This window comes from Anoplophora glabripennis, unplaced genomic scaffold (genome assembly GCF_000390285.2).
Source record: "Anoplophora glabripennis isolate ALB-LARVAE unplaced genomic scaffold, Agla_2.0 scaffold190, whole genome shotgun sequence".
NCBI lineage: Eukaryota > Metazoa > Arthropoda > Insecta > Coleoptera > Cerambycidae > Anoplophora > Anoplophora glabripennis.
Genome location: NW_019416301.1, coordinates 478951 through 491276, shown reverse-complemented (window position 1 = coordinate 491276; position 12326 = coordinate 478951). Strand labels below are relative to the sequence as shown.

General features: G+C 31.4%; 1 protein-coding gene across 1 annotated transcript in view; it reads left to right on the top strand.

The window, feature by feature from the left end:
- The window catches only part of LOC108907292, a 120734-nt gene that overhangs the window by 87843 nt on the left and 20565 nt on the right, over positions 1-12326 (top strand). The window contains exons 9-10 of the mRNA XM_023453993.1: positions 3716-3935; positions 8480-8625. Coding sequence (XP_023309761.1) covers positions 3716-3935; positions 8480-8625 — 366 coding nt within the window. The remainder of the gene's footprint in view (positions 1-3715; positions 3936-8479; positions 8626-12326) is intronic.

Below are 12326 nucleotides of genomic sequence, written 5' to 3'. Positions count from 1 at the left end.
TACTATAAAATTTATTTCATGTTGAATATTGCTTGCTGAACAACTTATCGATACTTTCATTAGGTATAATCGAACACACAGAAGATCTCCCAGTGACATGTCAATTGCAAGAATTATATATTAAAGCTTCTCGCATTTTCAGAGTACATTGAATATTAAATTTAACTCGATCATCTTATGCAACTGAAAATGCACCTACAGTAATGTGTCGCATGACTTTTATTCCTTTCCTTCTTTTATTGTACAAAGTTAATATAAAACAACAATAATATATATATATTCTCCATTTTCTGTATTTCAACAAATTTGCTCTTAATTTCAAAAAATTATTCTAATTACTTCTCAAAGCTCTCATAGCGTTGTAATACAGATTGTAGCTAGGCGTAGATCACGTAAAATTAATTATATAGGTACATGTACTGATTTCATCGTAGTTTACTCTTTGATATGTTCGAAAAGTCGAAATATGGTCCTGAAATATGAGGAATGATTCGTCTGGAAAAGATAAACAAGAGTAACATTATTTGCTAAAATGATCCCTAAGGACTCTCATATCCTTCAAAGATTGGTACACTATTTATGATTGCTCAAGACTTAAATTTGATATAGTGTAGTTTTAATTACAATTAGTATAACTTGTCAAATGTAACGTGACAGATGAAATAGCTCCGTCCAATGCAAGGCTTCTATTCTAGAAATCTTGAAACCAATACGCCGCGCGCCGTGGATAGTTCAAGTACCTTTGCACTTTCCACCCTAGCGTAACTTGTTCACTCGTCACGTGTTTGGCAAGCTTACCTTTATGTATTTGCAGCAAAAGCTACTGGTGTCGGAATTATGAGAGGTCTGGGGGAAAAATCTTAATTGACGTTGGAAGCAATATTTTTTTACATTTTTGAATCTATAATTTTACATCGTTTTTGTGCTTTTAAGTCTTTTTTGTTTCGTAGAGTATACCGTTCACAGTTAAAGATCCAAAAACCATGACTATACTAGAAATAAGTAGGATATTATTAATAGCTGAGCTTAAGTGAAAATCAAAATTACTTATAGTTTCCACATGTACCTACATATATTTGAATTAAAGACGGACATACAGGGTGTTTGGTTACTAATGGGCCAAAGGTCATCAACATATTCTACTATGAGAGTCAAGAATAGATCAAATAAAATTTTGTCGGAAAAAATTCGTTTCCGAGATACATGGTGTAGAAGGTGAATAAATTATAACTATTTTCGGGCATATCTCGAAAACATGTTAAGCAATTTCTTTCGAATTTGACATGGGGACTACTAATGTGGACCTCCATTACAGTCCGTACAATATTTGTTGAGAGAATTCCAAGAAGACCCTTGCGTCACTTTCCTGGAATTAACCGCATTCGACACCCGGGGTAGAAAGACATTGGCGGAAATTTTCAAAGCACGCCCTGCTGCGGTAAATTGTTACATTAGTTTCGATAACGGAACTTTATTCGTTGATTCGGTTTTTTTGGAATTCTATCTCAAAAAATATTGTATGGATTGTATTAGATGTAATTTTATGTAAATACAAGAAACCAATGACGCACAAACCTAATTCACGGGTACTTTTAAAATAAATAAATGTTACCCCACTGTGTAAAGCAGAAACAGTATTTCATTTAAAAATTTTAATGAAATGTAAGTGTAAAAGATGTACTTGTTGTATACCATAAAAATGCATAGTTTCTGAGAAAACTGAATTTCAATTTTATACTACTTATCGAGTATTTAGAGGTATTCTAATCTAACTAAATCTTTTTTGCTAAAGCATCTCAAATATTTTTTATAAATCAGTTCAACTTATTTATTAAATGGTTTGTGCCTACTTAAATATAGGTCTGTGATAGTAGCTCTGTGAAACAACACTTAGGAGCCTACATCTCAGTAGGTGTTGGCTTTCGAATAGAGGTAAGGTAATAAACGTCCTAAAAATATTTAATTCAGGTACGAAATCAACAAAGTGGTTTTATTAGACTCAAAATACCCCTCAAATATGTAGCTCTCCGTAATTGATAACTGTAATAAATAAATTAAATCAATTTTTTCAGGAATTTAAAGCAAGATATGCTATTTGTTATGTTATTATTTATGTCACTGTTTTTTTTTTGTATTCCATGAAATTATACTTAACGATAAAGATTGCGTTCCATGCCAAATAAGAAAAAAATTTGCTAAATGGGCATCCAAAATTTGTCTGAAAAATAATTTTAATTTTTATCAACTTCAATACTCTGCAACTCGGAATCGAAGGATTTTTCGACATAATTTTGTTAGAACTACCCTCATAATTGTCATAGTAGAATCTATTGAAGACGTTTGGCCCATTAGTAACTGATTACCCTCTAACCCTATTGAAATTACTTACAATCAACTAGAAGAATATTATTTTTTTACAATGCACTGCAGTGCATTGTAAAAAAAATTCACACAAATTCAATCAATTTTACTCAATTATGTATCAATTTCTACCCACACCCAATTGAGTGAAATTTCCACATTATTGGCATGAGTACAACTAAAATTTTGTGAGTGAAACAGAAGTGAGTGAATTTTACTCAAATCCGAGTTTCTGCTAACTATCAAGTGAATGACTTTTGACTCTGTTCAGAGTATGTAAAACCAATTATTAAAACTTGACTTTTTCTTTAATATGATTTTTAAATTTAACTATTATTGAGTAATTTTGCACTATGAAAATTTCCCACTGGGGCGGCCCCCCACCATACCAGCCGCCGTTGCTGCTTCCATTTCATTAATATCTGGAGTGGTTTTGCACTATTAAAAAGTCATAAACACTAAGCTGCCATAGTGGTTTCTATAGAGATCTGTTTTAGAGACAATATTTTAGGTCTCGATTAAAGGAATTGGTTAATTGATCAAACGCATAGATTGCCATAACCTATATTGTACGTTACAGATACATAAGTAAGTATAGGTAACAATTTAACTATGCGTTTATTTCACCAAATATTAATCGAGAGCCTTACTGTCTTTAATTTTATTGTAATCAATTCATAACATTTAAACATAATGTTCACCGTTAACGGACACTTGTGCAGCACTAGACGCCATACACCACGCCACAAGATGACCTAATGGGGTTGATGGAAATAGACAAAGGCAACGCACAACAACTCTAGAATGGGGTGGGTTCACTCAATAATGAGGGCATTTACTCCAATTTAACTACAAAAGCACACTATTTAACGGGCACCTACCTATGTTTGAGTGAAAGTATTCAGTCAAATATCACAAATGAGTAAAATTATCAAAGTGAAAATGTATTCAATAATTTCACTCAGTGGATTCACTCCGTACATCTATTGCTTTCATTCACACTGATTGTTTTATAATGTACACTTTGCCTGATTATGTTCTATTATTTGATTAGTATTCATTCTATGTTTCTGGAGTAATTAACCAAAAACCGTATTTTACACCCAATCTTTGAGGATCAAGAAACCCTTAGAAACCATTTTAAGAGGAATGTTATCCTTTTTTACCACCTCTGAAGTTTTATCACAATGTCGCTGTTACACTCTGTATATTCTTTGCTCTAAGAAAACATATCGGCGCTGTATTCGACTTAGAGGATTGAACGATTGCCACACAACTTTCTTTCGATGTTAAAACCTGTGAAAAATAGCTTCCCCTGTATTTTTCTTTATACTAATGTCCGCTTCCTTTTCAGCTTCCTCCTTGAACAAATGTCGTTTCCCTTTCTGGGTGGCAAATTATAATCACTGGCATACTTTGGATTATTTCGCAACTTACAATTTCCATCACAGGAATTCCACCCTCAGGATAACCAATTCTACTGGACTAGACATGAAGGTTGTGTGTGTTCAAGTTAAGCACTCGACGAGAGATGAGAACTCCGTTGTTCTAGTGACACACTTCACAATGGGCTGGTAAGTTATTACTCTCGTACACCCTCTTTTTAAATCTTCCCAGCATTGTTCCCGAAACAGGGATTCTAAGATTAGAATAGAGACAAAGCGGACAGTATTAGTTGGGTCCAGAGCGATCTCGGATGAAACGCACCTATAAAAATTTCACTTATGTCAGTACCTTGCACGTAGATTAGTAGAGGATGTATACTCTTTCATTTTATGGTTTGTGGATTAGTATAAATATATCTGCAACAACACCTAGGTACAAATAATTATTGCTGACATTAGGTTTATTAATGCTTGTATACTTACTACATGAAATATGATATAAGAACATACCCAAGCAATCTGTGATAAATTTCTTGTAGGTAATTTTTAAATGACGTAAATATTTAATATTACTAACTGATATTATACAGGGCAATTCAAAACTTATCCTAAAAAAAAAACATTAATGTATAAATACAATTTTATAAAAAAAATTAAAAAGAGCAGTTCGAAAATTATTTAAAAATACACTTCTGCACGGCACTAGAAACTGATCCATTGTAAAACCTTGCGCAAGGCAAAGCATGCAATCGTAAACCGACATAACGGCAAAGTGTAATAAAAATTAACGGAGAAGAAATTGAAGGAATTTTCTTTCCCAATGAAAAAAAATTAATAGAATTTTATAGCACCTATTTTATATCAGCAAATTCAACTGCTTTAGCCGTTATTGTTATTATTAATTAATAAAATTAATTTGTGGTTTGAATTAATACTAGTATAATAATTTGACAGACCTGATGTTACAACAACTGCTCAACATTTTGTCCGCCGACGTGTAAACACATGTGGGCCTGTCGTACCCAGTTTCTGCGAACTAACACAAATTTTGCCTTGCTTCACCATAACACAAAAAATGTTGTCTTATTTCACCATAACACAAATACTTCACTATAACACAAAGGTTGTCTTGCTTCACCATAAATTAAAACGATATTTATCAACTCCGAGTTGCTATACACTTGGCAATGTAAGGGTTTTACATACTACAATTTCAATAATTTTTTTCTCGGAAACTATAAGGAATTTACCAATTTTTTTTCTATGATTTTGACTCAATTTTTCATGATGCATCTATTCTCAATTTTTTTCGGATAAGTTGTGAATCACACTGTATTTCTAGAAATATTCTAGAAATATAAAACATTTTATTCATCAAAACTTGAGTGAATACACGAGGCCACAGTATTGAAGTTTAAATTCCTAAATAAGAAGGATAAGGAATTTCATGAAATTCGATTACTAAAGTCTCTCTATTAATGTCAAAAAAATAGTGACATCTCTTTCTCTAACATTTAGTTAAATGCGCATATTTCTGAATAATACTGCTTTCTGCGATGATTTCCAAAATGTTGGCTATTAGTTTCCTTCCGTTCTACTTTTTGCTTCTGACTTCAAATATCTTTTAAACTATGGGATATATACAATTACTATGGACATTTACTAAAAAAAATATTGATTTAGGGAATTATTTATTTGGGAATGCGTATATGATATATTATCTTAACAAATTCGTATTCGTATTCCTGATTTATGATCATTTTTTTTAAATATGTGTAAATATATTTCTTAAAAGATGATTGAACAAATTAATAAAAATAAACTATTATACTAAACTAAATAAACATGAAACAAGTAGTTTGTTAAAGCAATAAAGTTTGATTCTAAATATCTTGAAAATGTTTGATTGTAATAAAATAATAAGTACATAATTAGAATAATTTTCATATTTTTGAATTCGAAAAAAAAACGTTCATCTAATTTCATCATAAATCTAGTGTTTTAATAAAAAAAAAGGATATGACGGTTATAGTTACAGTTATAAAAATATGAGCATTATATGAAAAATTATTATTATTTTATTTTTTGGGGAAAAATCAATTATTACAATCTTTTCTGTTTGTCCAAAGATTGTATAGAGAAAGGAAAAATATTGTTCTGTTATTTGTGGAAGACTGTAAAAGCGTGGGTATAAATTTGAGATGTTGTATGCGTATAAATCAAATTTGACATTTTTTCCCAATAGGTATGTAATAAATTATATGAAAAAATTCAATACTTAAGCATATTTTCAGTTCAAATTTGTTTTTTATTCAAGTCACCAAATTGAGAAAAAAAACTATGAATTTGAAAAATTGCACACGTAATTAAAGAAAGCATATTAAACTTCTAATAAGTCCTCAAAATTTTTATAGTGAATTCAGCAAAAAATGTAAAATTTTATATGCACAAATGGATGATAATTTTTTACAGGAGAAAGAAAAAAAAATTATTGTTTTTGGTTTAAAACTAAAGAACTGGCGAAGAACTAAAATAATAACAAAAAGCTCCTGGTGAATAAAAATTGTTATTGCAAACTAATCGTTAACCTGAAATTACCAAAGAGTTATTATCAGAGAGCGGACAATTTGTGACTTTAACCTTGAACATAGATATGACATTCATAAACCTAGATACATTACCCATGACGCAGTGGCGTGTCGGGTATGCATCGGAAATTTACGTGATAATTCACGAAAATTCCACGGTACATACATTTTTAGGCGTTATAAAATATTTAGAAAATCAGAAATTGTATACTACATATTTATTAAATAAAGTTCGGTTAAAAATAGTGTCGTTTTTTTAATTGGAAATTTGGAGTCAATGTAACGAATAGCCTCAGGCGACGCACATGATAGAATAGTCCAACTCACGCTCCATTCATAACAGGGCTGCAGTTTGAATTCTGACCAATAGGAATGCGATAAACGCAACCGATGTCGACGGATAGACTAGAGATGGGCGCGAGTGTCATTTCATTTCTTTAGAACTAAATTAACTTAATTATTTTCTCGTTATTTAACCTGTTCACATGATTTATGGATTTTAAATAAAGGGTACAAATCTTCGCGAGGATAACACGATATATTTGCTATACATAATAATTATATTTTGCATAGTTTATACACAATACATTTTCTATCACGCGCGCTCGCTATGGGACCTATAGTGTAGGGGGTTAGGTGCACGGAAAGTGCGCTATGAAAATAACATCACGCTGTTGTACTATCTAGCACTTTCCGTGCACCTAACCCCCTATGCTATAGGTCCCATAACGACTCGCACCTGTGATAGAAAATAGTATGTGCAACTCGTTCGGAAAAGTTGCCATAGCGCCACTTGGGCGCTTTCCGCACTCGCTTCGCTCGTGCGTCAACTGCGTCCTCGTGGCGCTGTTGGCAACTTTTCCCCACTCGTTACACAATGTACTATTTGAACGCGTACACATCTCTACCAAAATTTGACCTATTCTTCGGGTTAAAGTCACACATTGTCCGTTCTCTAGTTATTATAATTATTAAATATCAGGATTTATTAAATGTTAAAAGAAATGACCACCAACCAATTGCATCTACAAACTAAAAACCAGTCTAAACGCCACATAGGAGGTTTTTCACGCTCAACGACGATAATGTCCCATATGATAAGAGAATTAACAACTACAGGAGTCACTTCCTTCGAAGTGGTGCTTGGATCAGCGGCGGGAATATTTAATGGAATACAGAAAATAAAATCCGTCAAGTGTTCGAAAAATTGATGTTTTTTATTTTGTCGTTAACCTATCTATATATAAATGTTTTCACTGATTACAAATGGTCAAAAATATCACATATTATGGCATTAATTATCGAAAACAAACTTATTAATATTGAACAAAAAATCGGAATATTTACTTACTAATTTAGATATTTAATAATGATGATACCTATTATTAGTACAAGTAGTTTTAAAAATCTGGTATTTTTGGTAATTAGTCATCGCGATTTACTTTTGTATAAAATTTGGTTTAATAACGTACATTATCTGTAAAAAATTTCTTTTAATTCGAAAAATAATTGAATAAAAAAGATCCCACTCTAGGAACTTGTCTCATAAATTTGCATATGGAAAGACGATTTTTTTTGAGATTTTCGAAAAAAAATACCCCACCCTTTCAAAAAGCACTTTTTAGGTTTCAGAATAAACAAAACTCAAAAAACTAAAAATGTAATATTTTTATATTTTTTTTTTGATAAAACTACATCTCAAAAGTAACAAAATGAAAAAAAGTATTTGATATCTTCAGTATTTGCCAGGTTACAGATATTTTAAAATTTTTTTGCCCAAAATATTCAAATGCTCATAACTTCTTGAGGGGTTGAAATAAAAATTTGAAAAAATTCATGAAAGCTACTCTACACGATCTCAATGATTTGACGTGGAATGCTCCTTATACTTAATTGCTTATGTCTGTTAAATGTTCTTTTATACTTCTTTTTTTTGTTATCGATTATTAAATGTTTTATTTAATTTTTTATTTCTAAGAATTATTTGTTTCTACATACTTTAAATATCACCCAGTATAATTTTCGAAAGGAAAAATCCATTATTTATACCATTCAATTATTTTATTCAATTGTTTAGTTGTGAAAAATTCTTTCTCAGATATAACCACAGCTTCAATTTAAAAATATGATATCGATTTCTTGCAGCCAGAATGGGTACAACTGCATGTCTTTTTATCGGAGAGATGCCCACGTCATCGAAGTACAAATTGGATCTCACACTAAGCGGCGAGAGGATGCCTGTAGCGCCACTTTTTTCGACAGAAATAAATTGCCATTTGTCACGTTAGTCAGTAAGTATATTTTTGATCTGTTTTTTGGATAACGTTGTGTTTACCATAAAATATATAGCATGACAAATTCACAGTGAATTGTTGACACGAAGTCGATGATTGATACTGCCATAAAAGTTGATAAAGATGTTGATAACGAAAAACATTTTCGGTGGAATAGAGAGGGAGTATGCTTTCAGGCGTATCAGGAAATTTTTTACGCAATGAATCACGGACAAGAAATCTAACCATTTAAGTAGATAACGTCAAAACATGCCTAGCTATTCGTAAAGTTGTAACGACAAGAATTTTAAATTTACATTTGAAAATTCAAGTCATCAGTAAAAATTTAATTTGAGGCGAAATTATGGATTTAGAGACAAATCATCATAGCATTTCTTTAATAAATTACACAGGGTAACACTACTGTGGCGTATACGGCGTGTACAATAACTCTGTTATTATTCGAGACATAAAAGAGAGCTAATGGAATAACTATAAAGTTTTTTATTAAAAAAGTACCACGTGATCACCTTTCCAATAAAAGGAATGGAGAATGAGCGCTATTGTTAAGTGAAGAAGGTGGGGAAATTTTATTTCAAAAATAAAAATTTGATGTATTTAATGATTTTTCTTAAAAATCAATAATACCTTGGAAAATACACATATGGTGTCCCATATAAAAGAGATTGTTCCACAGCTTTGGTAATATAAAATAAAATAGGTACTCCAAACAAAAGCAGCATCAGATCACAGTTTCTTCACGCATATTGTGTTCTATTTCTTTTGGGTGTTACCTAATTTGGAATATTCTGTATATTATTGCAGTTCTGAATTCCTTGTTGAATGTAAGACATATTTTGATAAACAAGTATTAGGTGAAATTTATGACCTTTTTTAAATTCTGCTGAAGCATCTGCGTACCGCAATCCGTACGATATTTGTTGAAATAGAATGCCAAGAGAAGAATAAGCCAATAAAGTTCTGTTATCCGACCTACTGCAACAATTTACGGCGGCAGGGGCGTGCCTAAAAATTTTCAGACAATGTCTTTCTATCTCAGGTGTCAAATGCGGTTAATTCCAAGAAAGTGACGCAGGGGTCTTCCTGGAATTCTGTCAACAAATATCGTACGGACTGTATGCAAAATCTAGCTTATTTTTTTTATATTACAAACATTGTATTGTAGTGAAAAGTGAACTTTACTTTTTACAAATCTCATAAGAAATAATCAAGTTTTTTTCAGATCGGATTGTCGATATGTTATTATTAGACATCGGAAACTTCGTGGCGACAATCAAATAAATAAATAAATAGTAGTAATCCATATTATGCTCGTAAGTGGTAATAAGCATTGTGCAGAAATAAGCTAAATCTATGGTCAAACCGTGTGCCGCTCTATGCTCACTATACACGGTGCTACTGACTGCCAGAAAAACATTTGCCATACACTCGACCAAGCAAAGCATCAAACTCACATACGCACAAACGATAATGAAATGCATAATTAACGTCCCACAGCAAAAAACCTGCATTGTTCACTGACCCGCCAGGCCGACAGGGCAGACATGAAGGTGTCGCTAGATACGTATCGAATAAATTGATCGATGCGAATCTTCAGATCGGGGGTGTTATTGTACAATGATGCGGATAGAGGGATTACAAAAAAGTAGTTGATGCTTCACCACCATTAGTAAATATAAATAAACTTTTATTACGTACCATACCTATAAATTTTATGGTAAGTTCCAAGTCATTTTTTGTTTGAATAAAATTACATAAAAGAGAACCCGGCCTACAGCGAACCCTGTACCACATTGCAGCCGCCCTAACATTTCCAATCCCTAGCTATTATTTATTATTTTTACTATTTTGAACTTAGGACAAATGTCACAAACTACAAGAAATATTTTCCAACTTGACTTAATAAAGGGTGTTACTTTAATATTGGGAAAAATTTTAAAGAGCTATTGCTTGCCAAAAATTAAGGGTTTTCTTTTATATAAACTTATTCCCAAAAACGTCTGCTAATGAAATTATCCGTTGAAAGGAGTAGATTAAAATTAAGTTGCAATTTGGGATGTTTTTTTATCTTACCAAAGACTTAACTATAACTACATTTTTAATCATCTGCGACCCTTGAAAGGAGTTAAAAATTGCAACCTGTTTTCCATGGTATTATTTTACAACCAGCTGTGAGAAGATTGCTCACACATCAAATATAAGGCGCTCAGCAGTTTGGAAATTTTTTAAGAATTATCTTTTGTACGCCTAGAATATTAAGCGTGTGCTTTCTGTATCTACTTTTCTGGCTCTTTTATTGCCATTTTCAAAATTATTCCATTAATGTTTTATTTTCTATCTCTTTAGTTTCAATTATCAAATAAAAAATAAATATGTACAAATAATTCCTATTAAAACTGACATGATATGATATATTGAATATGTTTATATTCGATAAAAGGATTACACATTTGCCATTGTAAATATTGATTGTGATCACTTTGCATGCAACTAGGTTTCAAAGTGGCATTATTCATTATGTGAAAATGGCCCTTTTAACTTTCATTATGCAGTTCGAGTAGCCGGTCACTCATCTAAACTGATGGTTGCACTCAAAACTGCCTCACTTCAGTGCTATCATCTCTTCCACTAGAGTAGCTTGTCTTTTTTAACATTGAAGAGTTTTTGTTAGATAATTGAAATATGACTTGATATTTCTATTTTCTTTCCCTAGCATGCATCTAATATAGAAAAACATTGGAATTAACCAATTATGTATATCATTATTAGGACCCCAATACATTGACAAAACGCAAGTTAACGTGTTATATAGTTAGTTTTTATGTTGAAAGTTAAGTTCATGAACTGAGTATATCAGTATAACGTAAAAAGTAAATTACAAGGACAAACCATTTCAAAGTGTAATTGTTCGTAACTACAATATTTTAAAGTAAATAAATAAATAAATAATAATAATAATAATTTTCAGTTCATCCTTAAAAAATGAAATTTCTTTGTTGTAGACATTTTTACCCTTACTACATTTCTTATTGTGTATGTAAAGGAGAAGAAAATGTAATAAGGAAAGCTTTTTAGATTTAAATATATTTACTAATAATGTCATAAATATTAGTAAATATTATGTATTATTGGTAGATTTTATAGTTACCCGTAGTGTTCATCAAAGTGACCAAACTAACCATAACCCAGATGTTAACTGAACTGATTTCGAAGTAATCTCACATAGTCCAGACGGTAGGTATCTGTTTCAAAGAGTTCATATTTGGGTGAATCGTATATCCACGGAGAATTTTAGCTTGTTGGCTTAAAAATATCACTAGAAATGAAAATTTTTCTATGCGCATAAAAAAAAACGTGGGCTTAACTTTTGGCGGTACAATATGTTAAAAAAATTGGAAAAATGTCGTATTTTTCTTCCTATTTAATTATGTATCTTTTCAAGAGTTGATTTTAGGCGAAAATGGAAAAGGAAAACTGTTTAAATGTCGCAGAAACTTTTATTAAATAGAGGTACAATGAAAACGAAACTAGGAAATAATTTATTATCAAAAAGAGAAAAAACAAAAAACTTAGTTAAAGGACATTTTCAAAATAATTGCCATTTCTTTCTGAACACAACCTAACACGTTTATCAAAGTTGTTACGGACTCGAGCAAAAATTATGGGATTGTTGCGAATCTCATCAGCCGCCGCGAATA